This window comes from Lycorma delicatula, chromosome 6 (assembly GCF_047948215.1).
Source record: "Lycorma delicatula isolate Av1 chromosome 6, ASM4794821v1, whole genome shotgun sequence".
NCBI classification, from domain to species: domain Eukaryota; kingdom Metazoa; phylum Arthropoda; class Insecta; order Hemiptera; family Fulgoridae; genus Lycorma; species Lycorma delicatula.
The window spans coordinates 8,047,064-8,074,736 of record NC_134460.1 but is presented as its reverse complement, the minus strand read 5'-3'; the positions used below and the strand labels follow the sequence as shown (position 1 = coordinate 8,074,736).

Below are 27,673 nucleotides of genomic sequence, written 5' to 3'. Positions count from 1 at the left end.
ATAGTGTAACTATGTAAGTACTTGTTACAAATAAAAAAACTTTTATTTTCACTGTGGTATTAATTTTGTGATCGATCGGACCTTGAAAAAAAAATAACCCTTGTATTTGCTAAGTTATACTGCACAATCCACGTTAAAATCTAGTTTTATGTAAATATATTCTCTTTTAACTGGATTTGAGTGTCCAAGTTACTGCAATTCTTTGAATTTTGGAGCTCATCATTATCGATATATTTTATGATCGGTCTGGACAATAAAAAATGTTTACTTTTAGAGATAGTTGGAAAAGAAAGATGAACATTTTCACTGGTCAGAGCTGGTGACACCCATCATTTTTGTGGTTCTATGTATTTTAAATTATCCTACACAATAAAATTAACACATTTTCTAAATTATCACATATTCGTTGATTATCACATATCAACGAATATGTGATAAAATAATAAAAAAATGCATAATATTAAAAATGCATATAAAAAAATATGCATTTTTAATTATATATTTAAAAGAACTTTTCCACCCGTTCATTTGTCCACAAGAGAACTTGAACGTATTTAAAAAAATAAAATAAAACTTTGTATCTTAATTTTATTTAAAAACCTGAATTTTGATCCGTCTAATACCTGAAATGATTCAAACAAAAATATTTTTTTGCTTATAAGATACTGATTTTATTACCCGTAACTGCTTCTTCTGTTTACAAGAACTTTGTACTTTTTCTGCATCGGTTCACTCCAGTACAAGTAATAAATTAATATGAGATAGGCTCAATCTCAGAAATCAGCTGAGCAAATACTGATGTCGGATTAATTGGATTTTTGTCTTAAGAAGTAATATAATCTCACAAAATTGACAACTTGAGGATCACCAGGTGCCAACATTAATGATGAATTTAAAGGAGTAACCAAATTATGTTCTGTGATCTAAAATAAAGAATGACAATTATAAGAATTACAATAAGAATTATAAAAATGACAAAGAATTAACAAAATTATACAATTATGTAAATTACACATTGGTATAATAAGGACAATAGACAAAATACAAAAATATAATTTTTTACTTTCAAAAATTACATTTTGATAACTTTTATTAAAAAAGTGTATCATAAAGTTTTCCCCCCTTTTGAATGACAAATATGCAAGCATTTTTATTTTTATTATAAAATGTACCCTGATATTCAGTTAACAATCACATCCATTGTAACAGACTACATGCTACGGTGAATGGCTAACTTTTACAAATGAGATAGCGTTTTATTCTTCAAGCTGGAATTTGAGTATCTTGCTGAAGAGTTACCAAATTCTGCAAATTTGTGGGAGGCTACTTGTCCAATCTGAAAACAGTTTTTAAAATACCACCTAAATGTGGAAAAATACTTCACCAGGGAAAGTTCATAAGGCTTTTCTTGGCCCTGGCATTAAAGCTCACTTGCTCTTCTGTTTCTGCTCTAAAAAGGCAACAGTATAAAACTTCTTTTAATGGAAGGAAGGGATGAGATGAAATTAGTTCTCATGGAAAGCTAAGTGAATCAGTAGAATTTTAATCTTCCTGTGACTAAAACAAAATTTGTACTTCTAAAAGGTACCGCCTGTACTTTTACTTTGAAAGGTAAAGTACCTTTTAAATTTACCTTCAATATTTAGTTATGTTGCTCTACTTCCCCTGTAAAAGAGTTCATGCTCTTGCTTTGAAGATTTACTTCAAAGTAAGGTTTACCTTCACTTAATGAAGATATATGAATGTGAGGTCTTCATGCCAAACTGAAAGGTGGAACGCCTGTAATATCTTTAATACAGCCTGTTCATTCACGAGATTTCATCCAACACTTAGCGAGGCATAACCCTGTTGTATTGAATTTATGGAAGTGATCCCATCAAATTATATTTTGAAATATGCTGTCCTGCTCTAAGAAGACTTAGACCATATCATCCTGAAGCTGCAAAGTCAGGTAAACTGGTATCTAATTAATAAAGCATTGTGGCACAAGCATGCTTTGGTGAATGAACTGTGTGAAAGTTTCTCAATAAAGTTACAATGATCAACTATATCAGTTTATTTAGTGAAATCCTTTGTTGTATATAAATATGGCCTTACACAGCAGGTAATATTTCCGGTTTGTAAACATTTTTCTTACTAATTTCTAGAATTTATTCAGCCCTATTTTGCCAGAACATAATATAGTTGTGATGGCATATCATCAATTTTTACAGCTTCATATAGTTAGGATCTTACAAACCTGCTCAGAATTCATATTCCAGTACACTCTTCTCTAAAATGATTAACTACTTTCTTCTTCTCAAATTCATAACATTTTTCCCTTCTGTATAAACCTACAAGTTTGTTTTTATATACATATGTATATTATTAGATTTTAGATCAACCTCTAAATGAAACAGAACTTCTCTAGCCTCAAAATCTGCATACAGCTGTACAAAGTTTATTCAGTCCTAATTTGCCCAAAAGGCATAGTAATCAGGGTCAACCATTAAATAATGATCTTTCTACAGAAATAAATAAAAAATATATTTACTCATCGCAGCAGAATGTTCTTTATTTTTCTACACACTTACAATTCAAATGGCATAACATTGTGTCATTAGTTTTTTATCCTTCTTTATAGTAATCTATCAATAATTTGTCACTCGGCTACACAGTGAAAATAATTTAGACCTCTCATGATTTTTAAAGTAACTGTCATTTTAAAATTCTTTTATTCAGTAAATGGATCAGTAGAGGAGAATAGTACAAAACATTTTTGTCATATATTAGTATATAACCAAATTTTAATAGTATTATGCTATTACTAATCTCCTATTTTCTTTTTCTTCTTCCAAGGAAAATAATGTAAGTACTCCTTCTTCATTTGATGAATACATTTTCCACAACCATTGGGATGGTATTGACACTGGTATGAAAAAATTGTGGCTTAAATACAGGTACACATAATTTTTCATTGCCACTACATCTTTAAGAGGTGCATATATTTTGTGATAGTTTGTGAAAGATCTTATTCTGAAGAATTTATTTTATATAAAGGGACTGATGCAAGTCCAAGACATATTAGAAATAATGTCCTCATTATCTACAGATCCACTACAATTAATGGGGAGATACAAAAGCACTTAAGCATGTCGATGCTTACTGACTAACATTTTTTTCCTAAAAATAAAAAAAAGATTTCATCTAAATAAGAAAGAGATTACGAGATATAATAACTAAGAGATTACTAGTGCAGTTTTTTGAAGTTTGAGATACAAAAAAGAAATATAAATAAAAATAATTTTTGAAATAACTACACACTTACTTCATTGATAAAAGCAATAAACTTAGCAACATCTGATCTAAACTTCATTTCATCCTTCCTACTGAGACAAGGCCACACTAATGTTTCTTTACATTTCGCTGGATAAATTATATTTAGTAAATGATAGACAACTTCATTAAATCCCATTTTATTTGGAACTGCAAACATTCCCTAAAAAGAAAAAGAAAAGTAATATAAGATTTTAAATATGTGTACTTCCAAAGATCAAATGGTCTTTCAAGTGAATTTTCTCAGTATTATATGCCACAGTACAGTTGTTCTGCCCCCCAAAAAAAAAGTAGTAAAAAATGTTTTTAAGAATGTATCACAACACACTGCTGAACCTCAATCCAGGATAATGATCGCACAATCACTCATATCCAGAAGACATTTTTACCCTCAACAATAAAACAAACCCAACTACCTACATATTTTACCTTATCCAAAATAGACAAACACAGATTCAAAACACAAATATCCTAATTATTCTTAATATGTCTTGATGCATGTGATGCATGTGTAGATATCCGAAGTAGCATAAGCATATAGCATTTTGTAGATATTATCCAAAACAGACGTTTGTGTCAGCAGATAATTGAATGAACTCGCAATAACCAAAGAAATGAATAATTGTTAATGTTTTCAGGAAAAAGGTAAATCTTTTATACACCACAAACAAAATACCCAAGATCCACAAACTAAAAAAGAACACATCAGTCTAAAAGTATAAGTTTAACTGCTTCAAATGCACTGAATACAACTGTGTAACTTTTTTTAAACAAGTGCATCAGAAGTTGTGGATCTGTCAATGGCCTCCAAGGTAGCCTGACTTAACATCTTTTGACTAATTCCAGCGGAAATCATTAGTATATGAACAAAAGTATAATACAAGAGAAGAGTTGGTTAATAGAATTCTCTGTGTAGTACAACTAATACAAAACAACCCAGTTCAAATGCACAAAGCCACCAAAAAGATTGTTTGTTGATTGTTAGTAAAAATTTGCCACATTTTGGTATGTTTTCTTTTTATTAAACTTCTAAATTCCTACATTTGTATTTAGTTTCTGTGGACTATATTCACACTATTTTGCTCAGAATAAAATTTTCTACAACTTTTATATGTTTACTAACCATTTAACAAGATTACTTACATGTTATGCCAAACATAGAATAATGTATTTTCAACATAAAACATCTAAATTTAAACCTTAATTTCGTTCCTAATAATTACAGTTTGGGTTAACTTTTTACCCAAAGTAAAAAAAAATCAGATGAAATCTTTCGCCAGCCAATACTCACCAACGAAGGAAGCACTTCTGAACGTATGTTTATAAGAACTTTCTTCTTATTTTCACCAGTAGAAGTTTGTTACATCCTTTGTGAATCACTCTCTCTCAACTCACATACACACACATCTATGTAATTAACATGCCTTGATTTTTCCAATCTCCTGTAATTAGTTTTAGCTTAACACACAATCACGTAAATGTTGCTAATAATAAATGTTCCATAAATATTTTCAAAAATATAAGAAATAAGCACTGAATTCATGAAAAATCATTCTCATGAATTCGGATTGTTGTCACAAAGTTAAACTTGTCAACTAGCTGATACCCAATTAACTATTTTAGGCCAATATTTAAGACCTTAATGTAGATATTAAGTGGCTATTGAACTACAAGATATAATTAGTAATAGTGTGTGATATAATTAGTAATAATGTGTGTGAGTATTACTTACCTTTCTGAAGACATTTTCTGAGCCAGGATTAAATGGAACAATGAAACTAAGCAATGTAATATTATCATGTATTAGTTCATGCGGATTATTCATTATTATATTTATTCCGTTATATATATAAGTAATTAAGATATTCAACTGATATTGTCCTAAAAAAAAGGAAGTTGTTCACAATAGGAAAAATTAGCTATTACTGATGAAGACTAATCATTTATTTACTACAACAGGTTGACACATAATTATAGTTTCATGATGTTACATGAATTTTACAATGTAATTAATCAAGCTGAACAAATGATAAAATAGCAACATATAACTTATTAGATATATAACCTTATTTAACTGATTTATATATATATATATATATGTATACCAACTTAGCAAAAAAATATTACATAACATTACAGTACTGTATGTGTGACTAGCCACATAATGAAACATTTTTTTAATCTTTTAATATTTATGACTACATATTTTTATATGTTATAATTTTAATGGTTGAATTTAATGTGTGATTTGGAAGAAAAAGTTAACTGATGATGAGGGAAAATATCGAAAGTGCTATTAGTAAAAAATAATAATCCTTATCGAATTCTGTACTCTGGGAGGCAAACGGTTTTTATACTTTTGTCTGTCTATCTGTCCGTCCGTCTGACACAGACAGACGGACAACTAAAATTATACAATAATAGTAAATACAACTAAAATTAATAAAAATAATATCTCACAGTTGTTGTCAAATAAATAAATTTAATCACAAGAAAGGTTTTCTACATTTTAATAAATTACCTTAATATACTCTTCATACAAAGAATATTAGAAGGAAATATTACAAAAAAAAGTCGATTGTATTCTTAATTGTTAAAACCCCTAAAACTTAACTTTTTGAACCGTAACAGAGTTCCCACCGAATTCTAAGAATCATTTTTCCTGACCAATTTAGTGAACATTTCCTGACTCTCATAATGTTATGTTACTGCTATTTACTCCACAAAATATATACATATTTTATTTTTTTACAGCCTCCACCATCCCCACAGCTGCCCAACTCCCGGCTTTTTTTATAATTACATTAATTTTTAATGTTTATTTTTCAATGATTTTTTAAAATATACATTTAAAATTAAGCTATTTTTTGTGATAAATTGTTTCAGTAAATTACACTGCGAAGTAAAAAAAAAACAATGACAATATTTAATAAGTTTCTTGCAAAAAAACAAATATCATGGTAACTAAAAGTAACACAGATAAGAAATAAAAGCTAACTAAAGCAAGTTTTAAAAATAATTGGCTTGCACCTAAGATTGTTAAAAATTTTTTCACAAAAACTAGGCTACATTATTTAACAAAGTAAACAAAAAACAATATTTAATAACTTAATTTGCATAAAAATGCGAAGAAACACAGATTTCAATTTAACTGAGAATATATGTACAACCACAACTTAAAGGAAAGCTAAAATCACTGTGACTAAAATTAACAGAAAAGAAAACTGAAACAGAACAAATAAAAATTTTAAAAGCTACACCAAAATCTTCACACGAACTTAAGGATAACTTAATTTGTAAAACATTGAGAACCCACATAAACTCCGCCTTAGAAACATCATCTTTATAAAAAAATAAGTAATTGTGTTGTCATTTTGCACAAATGAAGTCAAGGATTCAAATGTATGATTTACTACTGAAATGCTATTACTCTGATCAGAAGATCCAGGTAAAGAACACACAGATGTATTACAATCACCGTTCTCACAACTGTTGATCAAAGTTTTAGTCTGTTGATTTAAAGAGATAAAAAACTTTTCAAAAGCTAAGAATTCCTTATATTAATTATTTTATTATGCTGGTTTCTTTTATTGTGTGAAGTTACTGCCTTTTGGACCATACTGCCCAGCCCAAAATGTTTTTTACACATCTAACCAACTTAATTTTGGGTGTAAGTTTATATCTAACCAATAGTCATTAAAAAGTTATTTTAGATGCCATTTAAAGCAATTAATAACCTTAAAAAAATATAAAAAATTCACGGTGGTTGAGAGAAATTCCAAGAAAACTTTTAACAACCTTTAAATTTTCCAATGGTAACGTTATGTTAAAATTTCACCAGTGAAAAAATTAACTGCAATTTGGAAAATTCTGTTTTTATATAAAAGAATAATTGGAGAATGTAAGTAAAAACAGGACATGTCAATGGCTACTTACAGCACATAGTTGCAATGTGCTGGGCGATGGGGTTGCCACTTCCTGATGCCAGGAAAGTATAACAAATACATTTTGGCATTACTTAAAAAATACTTTAATAACTAACATAATCTTAATTTGGCAACAAAAATGCAATTCTATGATTTTTCTTGCAATATTTCCTGACTTTTTCCAAAAATTCTTGATTAAATCTATATTTACTGCTTGTGGGAACCATATGTAATTTATAGTATAATAATTGTTATTTATAGTATTTAATATATATAATGTAAATAGTTATTTATTTCATTTTTGTAATTACTTATTTCTATTAATTATGAATTTATAACCGATTAATTAGTAACTGTTTTTAGTTGTACTAATTGCTTTTTTACTAACACATGAGCACTTTATTTATCATAATATATGACAATTGTTTCCAAAAATTTTTTGATTCTCAGTGCCCTTATCGATTCCAGATTTTTTGATGGTACCCTTGTCAAATTTTAAAATAACCAATCTTTTGGAAGGGTTAGGTAAATATAAATATAACAACCTTTAAATTGTAGTAATTTAACAAATTCAACTAATATAATAATTAGTTTGATGGATGAGCTTGTTGGTTGCTGCATTTTGTCAAATTGTGGAATTAAACAAGCCACTTCCTTCTACACAATGACTTGCTCGTAATACTTGGATTTTATCAAGGCAACGGTTGAAAATCCAGCTTTTCACAAATAAGAAGTCACAAATGGAATTAAAATTTTCTGGGCTATACAACTTTACAAGTGGGTATTCATCTTTTACTGACATTCAAAATGCAATTAATTTCACACTGCCAAATATTGTTTTCAACATATTATGACAAGACAACTCGATCAGATTCTCTTCTTCTGCACGAGTAAATTTAAACGGATCTGGAATTCACGCAAATTCATCAACATAATCATTCTGAAAATATTTCTCAAAGCGTTGATAAGCTGTGATAAGTGTTTTCAAAAATGGATATCATATAAGACAAATCGACTTCATTGGAGGTCAACAAGTTGTAACAGGGAGAAACATTAATTGTCTTCATCTTCATTAATTTTACTTTTCCGCGCTTTAGTTTTTTTATAAAACCGTACAGAATGACCACCATCAGCACAGACACCAACATACATAGTCTACTCCACCATTCCAAACTGTTTTCGAATATGAAATTATCAAGAATCTTCTCAAACAAGCCTTGACTCTGCACAAGCAGTGATACTTTAACAGAAGAGAAGGTCTTCTAGAATGTTACTACCATCTATAAACCGCATATACCAAATCAAGTGAAACCATTATTATAATTTTCATCTGTGGCCTAATGCAGAGTTAATAGAAAAATACCTTCCCTTTTAATTTTTCAATTAATCAATTATCGAGATCCTCCACTATGAGCTGATTCTGTATCTGATGATGTTTACTTTTGAAAGTAACTTCCCAACAGACTTGCTGATCATAATCTTCACAGACTAGTAGAATGAATTCTGCGATTCTATGTGCTACCTAGTAAGGTGCTAGCAAAGTACCTTACTCCTACCTTCCTGCAAAGTAGTCATGAGATTTACTATGTTGGGATAAGTGGCTTCTAAAAGGTGTTTCAACTTACTTGGTAGCATGCAATCTAGTTACAAAATACTATCTCCAAAAACTAATTCAAGGTTAAAACTGTGCAAAACTAATATATATTTATTTATATATAAACATAAAATATCAGAAAATTCAACACTAATGTCATGTCATCTAGAAACCATTTACAAAGGCTTCTGTAAACAGTAACTAAGTAGTTTGCACCAACTCCACTAGATGCTGCATCCTGTGACACTGAATTGAAAATAAAATTACAAATTTTGTAATATTCCACGGCACCCCTATGATAAAAGTTGCAGCTTCCTAGAGCCACAACTTAAAATTAAAAAAAAAATTATTAATAAAGTTACTGCTATTTCTTCTCTTAACATTTTTTTAATGATATGGTCATTCAAATATTTTCAAACTAATACAAAAATGGTAGCAGTTTCAAAGTAGCATAAAAAATAATAAAAATAAACAATTTCTGAAGAGACAAACAATAATAGGGAAATGCAAGAAAAAATAATAGAGCAGTAGGCATTTCAATAATACATTACATTAATATATATGACAAACAAAAATAAACAATTACAGATTAAACCTTATACATAATTTCATTTAGTATTGAAGGAAAGGTAAATAAACTCTGACAAAGTTGCATATAACTAATATTGAAAGTTTTTTAGTGTATTTTCTTGCTAGTTATACAAGTATTTTATATTATCTTTACTACTATATATTCTAAACCGTACATTGTTTTGTATACTATAATGGATCAAAAGTTGAGACTTTAGTCATGTGTTACAAACTGGCAACATTTGCATATTTTACGTTATTATAACTACATTAACATAAAATGTGCAAATTTCTAAGTCTTGAGAAATTTTTTAAGTAAGAGGAAGCAATTCTTGGGATTAAAAGTTGCTGTTTATGTATGTTTGTACAATAACTTCCCAAATATTTATAAAATTTGTCAGGCTCTATTCCTTCCCAGAAGAAATACTTCATGTACAAATCTTGCCATGTTCATTTGCATGGCTAGATTGTACCAAATGTTGGTCCTGTTAAATGAATGTAAGAAGTATATTTTAACATTAATTGATATTTATTTCCACAACACATAAATAAGTAGAATGTTTAGAAGACCTGTGCCTATGATCTTTATGAATTAATTTAATACATACATTTGAATTATAAAATAGATTGACTATATATAGCTATTACATCATACCTGAATAGAAAAATAAGATAAATAACCGTTTATGTTTAGGATCTTACATTTTGAATGAATGCGCTCCAAATCTGAACTGAACAATACATGTCAGAATAATCTATATTGTGAGAAAGAAGAAAATTATAGGTTCATAGTATTCTTACAAGAATAAAGAAGAGATAAATCTGATTTCATGTTTTAACACATCCCTAAAAATGAAAGTTTTGTAGAAAAATTAATAACTATTTGCTAAATTTTCATCCTTAATTCTTAAGTAAAGGTAAAATTCCTTCTCACTTACTTCTATCCCTTTATTTGTAGAATATATTGCTTTTAATTGCACAACAGCACTACTACAAATAGAAGAGAGAAATTTACATTTCTGTGAGCCCTGTAAAAGATAAAAATTGATGCTGTGTGAATACTATATATTACTGATTCATAAAACATCTAATAATGTAATGCAGAAAATTGTTATTCCAATTTACAACATGTAAGAGTAATTGTATAAAAAATCAAATTAAAAAATACAACACTGGACGACAAAATATTGATTGCTAATAACTGATTAAAGAACACAATTCAATCAATATTTAAAAAATTACAATTTTATTAAGCTTAGAAAAAAAAATTTTTTTTTTTTCTTAGATGTAATAGGTCTATTAATGTTTGTAACTCAACTACCTACAAAAAGCTGAATTTATAAGTTACTCCTGATCAATACATAAATAGCAATTTGCTTTAAAAATCACAAAATTCATATAAATTTACCTTAAGACTACTAAGACACCAAATTATTTCTACTAATTTCTTTTATTTGCACAAACACATTCATTACAAAAATCGCAACTAAATATGTAAAATTATTATTTAACCAAATTATACATGCACTAACAGAAAGTTTAATAATTTGATGAATAAACAGAATAATACAATATCAAATATAATTAATCATAAACACAAGTTTGGAGCAGATAAGGTCAATACCAAAGATATTTGAATTTAGCGATAACAAAATTAACATTATTAAACATGCATATAAATTTAATATACCAACATTAAATATGAATAAAATTATCAAAAATACCATTATAAAAAATTGTTGGCAAGCTGAACTTTCATTTATATTTTATTTATAAAATACTAACGGTGCCACGTTATGAAAATTTAACCTAAATTATTATAATTATAGGGCACAGTTCGTTTTCATCGTAATTAATTTTTTTGTGTATACATTTTAAATCATAAAAAATTGCTTTAATAAATGGATGGAGGTATTAACTTAAAACTAGAATACTAAGAATTTAAAAGTATCGATGAGCTACTTAAACTTACGACCGATTTCTCATAACTGATCATTAATTGTTAGCATTTGACTACTTTATGAAAAATTCAAATAATCCAAAGACTGCTAAACACAAATCACACAGATCTTAACCAACAAACATTACTTGCACACTATTTCCTGCTAAAACAACTTAGTTTATAAAATTAATTTAAACGTAAAATTGCGATATGACATTTGGAACAAAGTTTGAAGTTAGATATCAGAAAATTGAAGTATTAAGTAAAACAACTCATGAAATCATAAAATCCTTAGTAAAGATGATCAACAGTAATATTTTTATTGCGTAATAATTCATCTTACAACCTGTTGTGAAGCATTATAACTTACGAAACAAAATGTCTTGCACTCAGAAATATATATACAAGTTTTTTTCATAAATATTTTTTTTTTTTATATAAATTATTTTATTAGATTGCATTCTACATTCTATTATTTTTTAACTCTTTAAAATATATTGTATCTAGTACTTCGATTCCAAAAACCACAGTCTCTGTAAGCTGGCTCTCTGTGTAAAACAGTGGTGGGAAATGGAAACAATCTTGTAGTTTAATACCGGTCTGTACGCTGTGGTCGAATATGAGTGTTTTGGAAACCTTCCACATATTTTAATTTAAACATGCCTCTATCACAGATTTAACCGCGGTAAACGCTTTTGGTTACAATTATTAAATATTGAGTTTATTTTTATGAATTTGTACGTATTAATTAAGATTTACGTCATCTTTAAAAGAAATTGCAGTATTCAGAGTTGGTCTTGAATGCTATTACTTTAAAAAAAAAACTTCATTATATTTTTAATAATTACATAAACGCGTTAATTTAAATTTCCTTTAAATTTTTCAATAGATAAACTATTAGTAAATATAATGATACTAAACATTTTAATGATTTAAATTTGTTTGAAAAAATCATCCACCTTTAAGACAGAACAATAGCATAACTTGTGCTTGTCTGAAACTCCATTGAGATGAATGCACACAATAGTTAAAAAATAGTAAATGCCTTTGTCTAGTATTGTAAAGTTTTTTTGGATGGATGATAGTAAAAATAGATGATTAGAACTAGAATAATTAAAAACATAATAGTGATGGTTATGACTTGTTTTATTCAATTTGAACAGCTGTTTACACACATCAGTCACACTTCATCTTTTCAGTATTTTTAAACAAGCTTTTTAATAATAATATTTCTATTAAGTTATACCTAAATCCATGTTGAATGGATTGCTCAACCGAATGAAGAATCACGTGAGGAGGTAGTCTGCTATTCATTGAACTGTGCTTGTAGTTATTTGTTCACAGACAAGAGACTTTTTTTTATTCAATTTGATCTACTTAGAAGAATACTACGAATAGGTATAAACATTAAACTGTAACGGGTAATTTTAATATTAACTAGCTGACTCAACAATGCTTTGCTATTGCTAGATTTGATTTATTATATAGATTAAATTAACACAATTTAAAGTTTGATAAAACATTGAACATTACGGAACTTCATAAAATTTAACCTTTCCCTTTTTCCCTTCTCCTCCGTTTCTTCTCACGTAAATAATATATATTCTGAATAAGAGCCAAATACAATTTTTCGAAATATCTAGAGCCCAGCGTCACCTAGCGGGTCCAAACTAATTCAGAAACCTTCACAGGCATGCGCACAATTCTCCAAAGTTTCATCGCAGCCGTGTTGAGTGGTATAGGAACGCAAACGGGACAGACAGACAAACATCCGTTCTTTTATATACATATATATATAATGAAACGACTAGTTTAATAAAATAGTATACTATATTATTTTCTATATATTTTATAGAAGCAAAATAGCAGCTTTCAAATAAAAACAATTTCAGACAAACCACATTTTTTATTCATTTCAAAATAGCTGGTAAAAATTATTAAACAGATGATTTAGAACAAGATTAATTAAAAACAATTAATTAGTCAGACTAATTATTAACTTGTTTTATTCAACTTGAACAGCTGTTTAACAAGACAGCAGTCATATTTCATTTTTTCAATATTTTTAAACTAATCTCTTCTAAACTAATTATTTTTTATATAAATATAATTAATTTAATTTTATAATTAATTTTTCTATAAATTTTTCCCATACAATCAGGAGGCCTCTAAAATCGAAAATCTTTTATTCAAAATTTGGAAATTTTGATGCTTGTCTTATTTTGGTAATAATCATATCAATAAATAAGCTTCCTTGATACTTCCGAATTTCAAAAAATTCGGAAATAAACTAATTTTGTTAAGTATTAACCTTATTTAAGAGATTGTGAAAAAGTTAGGTTTTTGCAATAATAAGAATTTCACAATAAGGTTTTCAGAATTCAATGGAAATATCCATAGTATATATGTACCTATGTGCATACGTATACATCTCTAATAACTCAAAAACGATTAACTGTAGGATGTTGAAATCTCGGATTTAGGAATTTTGTAATATCTAGCTGTGCACCTCTCCTTTTAATTGCAATCGACTGGACCAAAAATCTCCAAAAAAGCTCAAATTCAAAAAATTTGGATTCTGGACTTGCCTTAACTGCAGTAATAAACCGTAACCGAGAGCTTTTCAACGATATATCATAAGAAACTTCTGAATTAATTTTAACATTTAGCAGATGTTTAACAGTAGATACTGAAAGTCTCTACCCCTTTCTGCAGACCAAATGTTCCCTGTATTTGAAAAACTCAACTGGAGCAGATGTCCCAGGCAAAGACATTGCAAACTCAACAGAGTAAACTGTTCGCAGCTACCCTGTCTTTTGAGTGAAATTCATTTACAGTTCGCCTTTTCAACATCATGTAATATGATAACCGGTTTAGAAAGTTTCTTTTTCAGAGTGATGAACGAACATTCTGGTCTCTCTGATCAAAGAAGTTTTTTTATTTTTGTGTAGCGAATAAAATGTTGTCATTTCTCAATTTTCCTACAGCTAAAGATTCTTTCTTCATGAAATCATACACGTAGTTTACAATTTCGCGCACCTGTCTTTGAAGTTTTTTAACTATTCGCACGTAAACGAACTACTTTAAAAAGTTTGAATGGTAAACCACGATAAAAACTTTTTATAAAATATCATATCGTACATCGATTAACAAATACACGACATGCCAAAAGAACCGTAGAACTTAACTTTATGTATATGGAAAAGCAAAAGAAGAACAAAAATAAAATGAAACATGTCACTTTCTTAAAACTGTAATTACACAAAAATACATTGCTACTAAGAGAAGACTAACCATGGTGTGCCAGTGTTAGAGAACAACAGAACAGCAGTGACGTATGCGGGCTGATTATCAAAGCTCGCTCTTTCTGTATTGGGGGTTACTGTACGTTACGAAATTATTAAATATTAATGCAGTATTGCACATTGTTGATCAACTGTTATTATACTGCCAACTTTGAAATAATAATATTTCAAATAACTTGTTGTACTTCTGTCATTAATAAAAAAAAAAACAACAAAAAACCATTAAATAAGTACTTTACTCACAAACGTAGTAATGTATTGTTTTTAAAAAGAATTCTAATTTTTTTTACAAGTTTTGTTTAAAAGTTAATGTGTTTTATTACCCACTTAACAAAGTTATTGTACATCAAACATAAAAAACAGGGGGGTTTTAACCCAGTTTATTGGTTTTCATCCCAGATTTCTCATAACGTACTGCAGATATGGTTCTGGGATCCATTCTATTCTATATTTCAGTTCAAAAATCACCAGAAATCACTAATTCTGCCATTTAATTAACGTTCTAAAAATTAAAGAACGACCTCATTTACCGAGAAATCCGAGCGATATATTTCACTAGCAGTAACTCGCTAACGAAGCATTTTAGGACATATGTTTATATATGAATTTTTTTTCATTATTTTTACGAGTAGAATAGGTTACGAAAGTCCCAGGAGAACATAATCCAACAATATTTGTAGTGCTTGTGTGAAACATAACTTAGTTAAAATCATCCTGCTCAGCTAGTTACATGTCTAACCCACCGGGTTGGTCTTTTTTTTTTTTTTTTTCTTAAACACCCCCAACATCCCCGGCCTCCGCCGTTAGGCTATGCGCAGGAATGTCGGAGTGTCGTGGCAGTCGACTGCCCCCCTGTCTTGCCTTTTCTTTGGCGTCCCATCGGGGTCCTCTCAGTTTCATCAGGATGCAGCAGCCCTCCCTTCTGGACGACCACTACATCCCTCCACTTAGAGGCTACCCTTCCCGTCCCTACACTAGGTTGCCGGCTACGCATTGCGCGAAGCCGGCAAACCGCCGCGTCCCCCTCTCACACCTGAGGGTCCCAAATGCATCATCGGAGCACCCCAACTGACCTTCATTCTTGCATATGAAGGAGCCAAAGCGTCCTCTGCATCCAGGCTGCCTCCCTGGCCCTGCACGGCGACCACGATTCGCCCCCTGTATTTTATTTATTTATTTTTCCTCCCTTCAGTTGCAGCCCATCACGTTGGCGTCTGAACTTATTCCTCCTTCCGCAATCCGCGGGCACGTTCGCTGTGAGTGCCCTCGTAACCGTTAGAAGGAACACAATCAATAAAATAAAATAATACCACAATCATACAATACAAGGAAAATACATAATAAATGAAACCCACTTCATGTTGTCTCTTCGGCGATGTCACCTCTAGCCGTGGCCCTCCTGCACACGGTCGAAGCGATCGTGCTTGTCATCTCGAGCCGGCCGTAGAGTACCAACCACAGTGACAATGGAGACAATGAATTCACAATACCATACAACACAAAAATAATATATATAGTAGAAGAAACACACAGTATACTTGCTAGGGACATTGCTGCTTACCCGCGCCTAGAAGTCTTCTCCCCACTCTCTTCCATGTACCTCCTTCGTCTTCAGGATGCTAGCCACCATGCTCTGTACCGCATCCCATTCTCTCTTCCCTTTCAGCATGTGAGCTGCAGTTGTTTCTGGAGTGAGGCCATCTGTGCCATGCCTACGCCGGACCACAGCCCACCTTTCGCACTCGTAAAAGGTGTGCTCCGGCGTGTCATCCTGACCGCAGTAGAAGCACCTCGGTGTCCGTCTTCTCTTGAACCGATGTAGGTAGACCCCGAACTCCCCGTGTCCAGACAGGAACTGCGTGAGGAAGTAATCTACCTCCCCATGCCTCCGCCTGACCCACAGTCCCAAGTCCGGGATCAGTCTCCTGGTCCATGCCCCAGCCGTAGCCGTTCTCCACATCTCCTGCCAGTTGACCATCAGCTGCCTCCCGGCTTCCACCTTCGGCGTTCCTTCGTATGTGGAGACCAGCTGCGTGGCCCGACCGGGTTGGTCTAGTGGTGAACGTGTCTAACCATATCAGCTGATTTGGAAGTCGAGTGTTCCAGCGTTCAAGTCCTAGTAAAGTCAATTATTTTTACACGGATTTGAATACTAGATTGTGGATACCAGTGTTCTTTGGTGGTTGGGTTTAATTAACCACACATCTCAGGTTGGTCAAACTGAGATGGTACAAGACTACACTTCATTTGAACTCACATATCATACTCTCATCCTCTAAAGCATTATCTGAAAGGTAATTACTGGAGGTTAAACAGGAAAAAGAAAGAAGGTGGTTTCATGTTTAAACCTAAATCAACTGATTTCGAAGTCGAGAGTTCCAACGTTCAAATCATAGAAACACGTTACTTCTATACGGATTTGAATACTACGTCGTGGATATCGGTGTTCTTTGGTGGTTGATTTCAATTATCCACAGATCTCAGAAATGGTCACTGTACAAGACTACAATTCACCTACACTCATACATATCATCGTCTGAAGTATAATACCTGACTGATTCCCTGAGGCTAAAAAAACCTTTTCTTAAATTTTACCTTTTATTACCTTTTTTCGCTGACAGGAAAAAAAGGTAATTTCATATTTGTCTGAATTTAGAAGGAATTTATCAGTGGTACTTACCACTGATAAATTGTCAACACTTGTTGACAGTTTGTTTGGTGTTTAATTTTTAATATTAATTGAAATGGTTAATGAAACTGCAGTACAGTTGGTGATGCCTGACCTGTTTTTATAATAATTTTCTAATTCCTAAGCAGAAATAACAGTGTTTTAATACAGCACTTTTATTTCGAAATTAGAAATTTTTTAAATAAAATAAATTTTATTGCATTCTTTATTATTAATGAAGCAATAAAAATGATTCAGCGATAACAAAATTCAACAATTTTTGCTACATTCAACAGTTCTTAATATAATATAATCTTAATTCTTCCAAACAAATTATCAAATCTGCCGTTTGGTCATCATAAATAATGGGTGAACCTACATGAAAAATGTCATATTTCAGTTTCAATTATTGTTAATTTTATTTCACCAGTATTGTAGAAAATCATTTAAGTTAATATTCAAAATGTTGAATGCTGCCTTATTTAAAGATATACTTTAAAGAGTAATGTGTTTGTATTTAAAATTCTGAATATATATATATATATATATATATAATTACTATTTTTAACCTATTCACATATATTTTTATTATTCCTACCTGTGATATTTTATTCATAGTTTTGTCTTTTCTTTTTTTTTTAAGTGTCCCTTTCAAATATTAACATTTGAAAAAGATGGTGAAATCGTTCCTCTAAAATAAGAACAATTAAAATACAAGGGTGTGACCTCTAGCTATTCAAATTTGAAACCATTTATGCTACTATTAATAATCTTCTTACTTATCTATGTATACACATTGTATATAAGATATGCTTTTTAACTATTTAACAATTAGTTTATATTTAGCTGTTGTGACCGGTAATTTATTTTCTTTGCTCATAATCTAAAATTTGTTTTTCAGTCAACATGATATTTTATATAGTTCTTGTTATATTTATTTTATTGATATACATTGATACCAGGAAACCTGCTTATTATCCCCCAGGTAAATTTATTATTTTTGTTATGAAAATTTAATAAATGTATATAACACAACATGCATATAGATTTTAATTTTTTGTCAACATGAGTTAATTTTCTGATTTAACATTGGTTTAAGCTGTTAATAATTATTAAAATAGTATAACCAAATACATGTTAAAAACTGTAAACCTAATATCACAGGTTCGTAGAAAAGTTGCATAAAAATAATGTGATAAAAAAGGCTAAAATGTTTGACATGCTCTTTTGTATATGTATGTCCCTAGATTTATAATTAAAAAATTCCATGCATGATTGATAGTTTTATTTGTAATAGTCTTTGTGTAGATTCTTCCTTTAATAGTTGGAAATAATTGATCAATAGTCTTGTTTTCAGTTGAAACTAAAAAATAAAGCCTTTTTGTTCCTGAAACCTGTTTTTTTTCCACTTCCTGATTCTGTATCTATGATGCTGGGATCATTCTGTCCCATATAGGAATCGTGAATGCTAGAGATTTTCAGAATAGGCTTCCTTTTACAATTATTCTGTATAATGCTGGCAGATACATTTAATGTATATAGTTAGTGTTAATTAAAAAAAAAGGATTTGATGAGTTGGAATATTTAGAGTGTCTGAAGCATAATTAATGAATTAATAATACATTACTTTATTACCATTAGTCAAATGAAACAGGATACAAGTTGTTATAATTAAAAATAGTTTTATTTAGTGGCGAAATTAATTAAAAATAGTATTTTTTATCTATCATGCCAAATTTTACTGGATTTTATGTGATTAAGTAACAATCCTTCTTGTAGCCTAATGCCACTTCTGACATCAGTCTAATAAAGGGAATATGATATAGAAGTTTAAAGCATTTAAAAAATCAAGTGATAGGGTTCTTAACTGAATCTTCTAAAATTATAATTTTTACATTGAAGTATTACATTGAACTAGAATTCTAATGTTTTGTACACTGAAAAACAAGATTAGGATGTTTACAGGCATATGTATGTATAAGAGGGTTAGATGCAATACAGTATGAAGACAATTTAAATTTCAAAAACACCTTGAAAGGCATCCTTAAGACAAAGCTGTCTACATAACTTTTGAAAATATTGAGATATCAATTAATGTAGAGTGGAAAAACTTTTCAAAATTTTATGAAAAATTAGTCTGAAATATAGGGAAAGAGGACTATGTAGTTGGTTGAAGAACTACAAGGGTAAGTCAATTATTATCTGCAATGTAGTTATAAATCTTATTGACAAATAGGAAACTTACATGTATATCATCTTTCAACATATTCCCCTTGCAATTCAATACATTTGGTCCATTGTTGCACAAGCTTCCTGATGCCCTTATAAAAGAAGGTTTTCGGTTGAGCTGCGAGCCAGGAATGCACCGCCTCTTTCACTGTTTTGTCCGAGGTAAATAGACGCCCCTTAATGCCTCTTTGAGTGGACCAAACAAGTGGTAGTCAGAAGGGGCAAGATCAGGACTATACGGAGGATGGGCCAGTACTTCAAGGTTGAGTTTCTGAAGCGTTTCAGCAGTGCGGGCAGCACTATGTGGACGGGTATTGTCGTGCAACAACACAACACTTTTCGACATCAGTCCTCGGCGTTTGCAGGCTTCAGCTTGGCAGTAAGCATCTTACTGTAACGCGCACTGTTTATTGTCTTGCCCCTTTCCTCATAATGTTCCAGTACTGGGCCTTGTGAGTCCCAAAAAACCATAAGCATCAGTTTTCCTGTGGACAGTTGGGTCTTGAACTTTTTTTTGCAGGGCAAATTGTTGCATATACCATAATCTCTGATTTCCTTAAGTGTTTTTACCTGTATATTCTTCTACAATCTAATTTATCAATGCTGAATAGATGGTCTACTACTCCTGACTGTTTTTTTTTTAATAACCACATTAGTTTGTACAAATATTCTAAATATATCTTTCTTATTCTATGTTTGTTATTTTCAGATGTAATTTTCTTTATAAATTCCCCAAGCTTGTGTTCGTATGGTTTTGATATTCTTTACTTTGTCTATCACTGCAAATTTTATATTCAGAAAAAAAACCATTGTGACTTCTGGTATGTATATTACCTCTGAACATAAGAATGTACTGAGATAAGAGATACATGATAAAGGTAAGGGATGTGGAAGATAAAAATCATAATAATGTTCTCTTACCTTATTATTTGGCTCCCCACTGTCCTTCAGTCCATTGAATTTAATTTTCTCTTTTTTAGTTATATTGGTTCAATGCTATTCTCCATTTTTTTCTGTTCTGTGTTAATCTTTTAACCTCTTCAACTTTTACCATCTATACATACAATTAATTAATCTTGTTTTTTTAATATGTAGCCAACATATGAACTTGGTTCATCTCTTAATTAGGTTCTGCCACAAATTTCTCTCCCCCCTCATTTCTCTTGGAACTTATTTATTTTGCACTTATCATTACCTAATTTTCATCATCCTCCAGTTACATAAAATTTCAAAGAACGTCATTCAGCTTTCTGCAAATTTAATTTAAATTAATCCTTTTTTTATTATTGTCCAACATTTGTTACAATAAATGTTCTACAACTTCACAAGTATTTTTAAGGATAAATTTCTAATTCCTAGATCCATATCATAGTTATTTTCTGAATGAAAAGTCTATGAAGATCTGCTTTTGATCTCTACATACTTTCTAACTTTAAGATTTAAAGAACAAAACACTGTTAATTTTTGGTGTATTTAATAATACACCAAAGTATTGATGTGGGGATAATTCCCCACATCAATACTTAATTGTTAATATGGAAACCTTTCTATCAAATTTTATTAACTTTTTTTAATGTAATTCATTTTCAAACTGAATTTTCCTCATTAATAAATCCTTTGAATTTAATATTTCATTTGTTCATTTCTGCCAAAATAATATCAGCATCTCATTTCTTCTCCTTGGATAGGTTCTCTATTTGTTCTCTAACAAACTTTTCCTTCAATTCATATATTGCTTCTTTTTAATTTAAACTGAAAAGCAAAGGAGGCCTACTATATCATTTCTTTGCTCCATCCTGAGTTATAGCATGACTACTCTTATTACTAAAATCTGATTCTTAAACAGATTAAATTTGTTCCTTCCCTACATTTAAGTCAAATTTTCATTAAAATTTTAAACATTTAGTTTCATTCTACTTTATTAACCATCTCCAGATCTACAAATACTATGAAGGCAGGCTTATTTTTATCTTGAACCCATGATTATTTTGGAACCAAACTAGTCTTCATTTGAGTAGAAGGTACTATTCATTTGGGTTTAATTCAACTTCCACTGCACTTTTATTGCTTGTAAACTCTTCTAGTGCACTCATTATATATAACATAGCAGACTGATAGTAATATAGATCTCACACTTATTTCTTGGTATCAAAACAAATACAGATTTTAAAAATCTGCAGATACTTATCTTACTTTATAAACTCGATATACTAACTAATCTACCTAATTTATTCATGCCCCCTTTTCCTAAAAAAAAAAAAAATTAATAATTTGGATGATACATAATTTTTCTGTACTGCCATATTATTATTTGTCCATCAAATACTGATCTTAAAATAGTTTCCTCCTAACATCATCAGTGATTTCTTTTCTTTTCCAAAATGTAATCTGATTATTGCTCCCCTATGCATACTATCTGTCTGTACATTCAGTAGATCTATCTGTACATTCCTGTTACAGTTGTTTTTTCATCATGGTTTTTCAAAATTTTAATTCATAATTATTCTTTTTAACTCCCTTTATCCCCCTTTATTATATCTTCTTTTACAATATTAAAAAATGGTTTTTAGTTTACATTAAATGCAAATGTCTGACTTAATTACTCTTTCATTCCTCCAACCTAGTCCACAATCTCAACTATTTTCCTTCACTCTTATCTTTTAAAATTCATTCAATTTTCTTAGTACTATTAAATTGTGATCACCATTTATATAGTGCATTACTATTAGTCATCTTTGATTAATAGGCTTCTGAGAGGTTGATACATACATATACCTTCATTATTGTGGTAGGCTTGGTTTAAAAGTGACTCTGATCAAAACAATTCTATCATCCTGCTTGTAAAAATCAGATTTTTTCATATAATGAAATAATTTGGCCTACATTTATATTAAACATATTTACATTCTCCAGCATTTGTGTTTATAAACTTTTGAAAATATTACTCTACAATTCATCAGTTCCCTGATGAAAAAGTTTCCCTGGTTTATCTCTCCTGTTTAATTCACTAATTCCTATTATACCTATATAACTTGAACTTATACATGTCTTATAAGAGATTTTCTAGCTTAGCCTTTTTTTAAAGTTTTTAATGAACTATATTTTACTTCATGATGGCATCCTTTTGGCCAGTCACCATTCAGAAATCCAACTGACCACCACCCAAACATTTATTTATATCTAAGATATTTTATTAAAGAGAAAATTATTTTTAAAAAAGAAAAGGAATTAGGAAAACTCTTTAATCAGAAAATATACTGTAGTTTTCCATTGCTTTCAGTTGTTTAATAAATTAAGCCAAAAATATTCTTTCTTCAAGCCAAACCATTCATCAATTAGTTAGCACTTCAACAATGATTGAAAGAGTTGTACCCATTATTGGAATCATTCCTTCGTATGGCTTCCTTACATTTACCTACCAAGAATGATTATCACCATCTGCTTGTCAAAGGCTGTGGCCTACTATATCGTAGGGATATACTGACTGGTTTAAATGCAGAAAACTATAGTGGCTAAGTACTATTACCAGTTTTGTGCTGTACTTACAGGTATTAGGGCTAGGAACAAGAGGGGTTGTGTGGCAACCAGAACCGTCACAAGGTTGGTGTCTTCCCCTACAGGGTTGGGATGTACTTACAGGAGTATTCTTCTTCCTTAGACACTATCTGACTCTGCCATAGATAAGGGGTACTTATTCAGATTGCAACTTGTTCACATCTAGCAATCATAATAATGGTCATTCCCTAACCAATCTGAGATCTGATTTTCCCTAATCAATAGAACACAATAAAATGTTATTAACCTATTTTGACAATTTAAATTAAAAAACAATCTTCATGTTATAAAATATTCCAACTGCATACTTTGATACTCTACCAAATTAGACAAACGAAAATACTAACAATAAAAAAATAGAAAGAAAAAGACAGGATGCAACATACTTACAATAAACAATAAAAAAGAAAATAAAAGAAGAAAAACCCTCTAACAATAAATATAAAACTACAATTAAACATGTTGTACCTTAAAACTTCTACAAAAACTAAGATTAATTCCAGAAAACTTGAAATTACTAAATGCAAAAAATTACACAATTATGGCATTTAAACAATTTTTATTCATATTTTAAACATTGTTTACATTGCTAACCAGCAAATAGGCATTCTTTACAAAGATACTATGTGTCCTGTTACTTAAATTTCTTCTCCATTTTTAATTTTAGGTAAAAATTTTATTATACCTCAGTTACAAAATGCAAGAAATTAAAATAGATGTACAAAGAATTTTACTTATTTAGGTGATGTAATGTACCTTTAAGTAACTAACAAAATAACCAATCAGCATTAAGGTTCTTATTTAACTGATCATTGTACTTTCAGAAGGAACTGCCATGTAGTGTCAGAATAATTAGTTTTATATCTTATTCTAATGTTAAATTCAACTCAATATAAAATTATATACATTAAGTGATGGATGCAACAAACTAGATTAATGGTTGAACACTATTTTTTTAAATTCATGTAAAAGATATGAAAACGCTTGAAACAGGTATTCAGTAACTGAACATGACAATTAGGTTACAGTTTTTAATATTACTCTAAACTTATTTTTGCCTGAAAACATTACTATGATACTACAAGAGGTAGCATGCAAGAAATAGGCTTAAGAGATATAAATATTTTAGAAATTTAAATGTAATTAAGAATTTATTATTATGATATACAAAGCCACAACAACGTGATAACCCAGGTCTGCTGCATCTTATGTGAATAACATTATCAATATATTATTTCATCAGTAATAAAAATATATTGATACTCTAAGAATACTTCAATTGTACAGTTATCTTTACAAACCTACCAGGTTGGTCTAGTGGTGAACGTGTCTTCCCAAATCAGCTGATTTGGAAGTCGAGAGTTCCAGTGTTCAAGTCCTAGTAAAGCCAGCTATTTTTACACGGATTTGATTACTAGATCGTGGATATCGGTGTTCTTTGGTGGCTGGGTTTCAATTAACCACACATCTCAAGAATGGCCGAACTGAGAATGTACAAGACTACACTTCATTTACACTCATACATATCATCCTCATTCATCCTCTGAAGTATTATCTGAACGGTAGTTACCGGAGGCTAAACAGGAAAAAGAGAAAGTTAATTTTTACAGAATAATGATTCACATGTAATATACAAAGTACAATTTAAAAAAATAAAGACAATTTTAATTTTTACGATAAAGAAGTTCTATATTGATATTATTCCCTTCAAAGTATTCCCCTAAAGATGAGTCACATTTATGCCAGTGCTTCAAATTTTCCAAATTTGTAGAAAGCATATTTTTTGGTAAATCTTTAAGTTCATTTAGTGATTTTTTTCTTTATTTCATCTATCGCCACATATTATTGTCCTTTTGTTATGGTCTTAATTAGAAGAAACAAAAAAAAGTCATAGGGAGCTATGTCAGGAGACAATGGCATCAATATGGTATATTTTTGGTTAATAACCATGAACAGTGAAGTTTGAGTTGGAAAACTCAAACATTCAAGAATTGTTTGACCTAATTTGTAGTAGTTTTCTTTTGACTGCCACACATAAATAGTAAACTGATAAGTGAATTGTTTGCTGACCATATAACCTTGAGGTAGAACTCATAATGGATATCATATTACAACTAAAAGGAAACCAGTAAGGAGAACCTTAACATTCTATCAAACTCTAGATGCTTTTGCCACTGGGATGATTAATCTTTGTTTCAATATAATAACTGTACCCAAATTTCATCATCTGTTTGATTAATTCTGAGACATCAGCGATGTCAGCTAACAACTGTTCTGTGATATTTTTGTGATTCTGCTTATGTTGAAAATTCAACATTTTTGAATGTAAACAATTAAAAATAAATTTCATACCCAAAATATCAGTCCAAATTGTTTCACATGAACGATGAGAGATACTCACCTCTTCAACAATTCTCTACTAGTGATTTGACAATTATTTATCATTGATCACATTGTCATTTATTTTACAAATATTTTAATCGATTGTTGATGTGTTAGAAAATTTAATACAAATCCTTTTTTCCATCATTTTCAAACAAAATAAATTGCTAATCATTACAAAATATGTTATTACTCGCTTGCCAAATTTGAACTTTCATCTAGTGGCTGAAAAGATAGAAACACATTACAGAAAATGGTACTATAGCATAAGAAAAAGATGAACTCAGTTGAAAAGACACAGGGCGCGGAAATAAAAAAAATGTTTGATATTTTTTTAACACAGTTCATAATTTAAGCTAATTCTAACTAACTAACCATTCTATGGAATTATGACTGCAAATTGCAATTCACATTTTAATTCTTCAAATTTCTATTTTGATGTTAAATTTTGAATGAAATATTTTGCTTCCATATGCAGTACAATGTTACAAAATAGGTGCACTTTAAAAACGTATTTATAGTAATTTAAAGAGAAATAAATAAAACACATTATTGATGCAAAAAATCTGATTCTGTCACTTACCATCTTTTCTACCATAAACTATAGCACTATGTGCTATGAATTCTCTAGTCCAACAGAATAAAAGAAGGTAAAAACTTGAGAAAAGTCCTATGACCAGTAAGAATACAAGAATATAAATGGAAACTACGAATACAATGAAACCAAGACAATGCCAAAATCCACCTGAAAAAGAAGAGTAAAATCAATTTTAACCCTCACAAAACCGATCTTCTACCACATTTACAGCAAAAAGAATGGAAATCAACAATAGATTTCAGTGGTTTCAAATGAAATGAAAATATTTGAAAGCGATAGTACATTATAGAAAAATGTTAAAGATTTCAAACAGAAGGATAAACAAAAAACCAGAAAAACACAAAGAATGAGAAATTAATGCAAAATATTGCTTCATAGTCCTCATATGGGCAAACATAAAAAAAAAGCTTACATGCTCAGATGATTTATCAGTTTCAGTCACGTGGGGTGGTAAAAAAAAGCATGATGAGTTATTTCTTTAAGGGCATTTTTATTAAGGTAGTTAATGACAGGTTATCTCTTCAAAAACTGGTAGGGGGTTAATGATTATTAATCATGAAAATAATGTTTTTATTGATTTGGGTGACTTAATACCGGTAGCAAATTTGGCACAATATCCGAAGAGGGCGTAGAAAAATTTGGGTCTGATTAGGTTCCCCCGCTTAACACGCCATTAGTCGGGTGTAGAGAATTTTTCTCATATTTGACATTAAAAAAAAAAAAGATTTATTTTGTCCCAGATATGTTTAGTTCTTGCAAGATATAATTGCAAATAAGATATTAGACAAATGAAACATCGCTGGTAAAAAAAAATTGGTCTATGTAAAAATAGTATGATAGAAGTTACATGTAATCAATATTTACTTATTGTTGTTTGCATATTAGAAACATAAAACAATTTGCTTTACTTTAAATTTTAAAAAAAATGAAAATAATTACTTATAAATTGTTTTTATTTACTCACTGTCTTTGTTGACACATTCAAAGCAGACAAAGACTGCCCTAGATACTGGCTCCTTATAAATAGGGGCTCTGCACTTGTTAGTGTACCTGTTCTTTCTTTTAGGGCAGTACTTTCACTGTGGAGGCCTTTGATTTATTTTACACAATAAAGATAATTCAACTGTTTCATGAACTCACAAAGTTTTACAACAAAATTGTAAAAAATGTATTTTCCTAAACAACTAAAATATAAATGGTTATTAAGCTAACAACACACAAAATACAGAAAAAAATACTACACAAGGTAGAAAATAATGATAATTCAACATAAAATAGGCCTCCAAAAATAAAAAAAAGTCAACTATTCAATAAATAAGAACTTTGACATCGAGACTGCCTAACTTTACCTGTCATCTGAAACACTTATCACACCATCTTGTCCAGGTATTATAATTGCTTGATTAATATCATCATTACAACCTTCAAGTTTAGACAAAAGTACAGGTTTTTTTGTCGAATTAAATTTATCACCACTATTACTCGTAGCAGGTTTAATTTCGGCTGCCATATTCAACAAATCGAAAACGTAGAGATAACCCTAACACAAACATTTATTCACTTCATTCGTCTTTTAACAAGTGCTGACA

General features: G+C 30.1%; 1 protein-coding gene across 3 annotated transcripts; it reads right to left on the bottom strand.

Annotated features, from left to right (window-relative positions):
- Positions 1-784: 784 nt before the first annotated feature.
- LOC142326635 (uncharacterized) lies at positions 785-27,671 on the bottom strand. 3 transcript variants are annotated; one of them, XM_075369230.1, is made up of 7 exons: positions 27,434-27,671; positions 26,070-26,231; positions 24,410-24,680; positions 10,344-10,433; positions 5,048-5,196; positions 3,308-3,478; positions 785-923 (listed from the first exon to the last, which is right to left on the bottom strand). In XM_075369230.1, exons 5-7 carry the CDS (start codon positions 5,138-5,140, stop codon positions 807-809), a joined length of 381 nt encoding a protein of 126 aa, XP_075225345.1. In that variant the 5' UTR covers positions 5,141-5,196; positions 10,344-10,433; positions 24,410-24,680; positions 26,070-26,231; positions 27,434-27,671; the 3' UTR covers positions 785-806. The 3 variants fall into 3 exon arrangements, with proteins under 3 accessions (XP_075225345.1, XP_075225344.1, XP_075225343.1); XM_075369229.1 differs by lacking the exons at positions 10,344-10,433; positions 24,410-24,680; positions 26,070-26,231 and having other exon boundaries at positions 27,049-27,671; XM_075369228.1 differs by lacking the exons at positions 10,344-10,433; positions 24,410-24,680; positions 26,070-26,231.
- Positions 27,672-27,673: the final 2 nt, after the last annotated feature.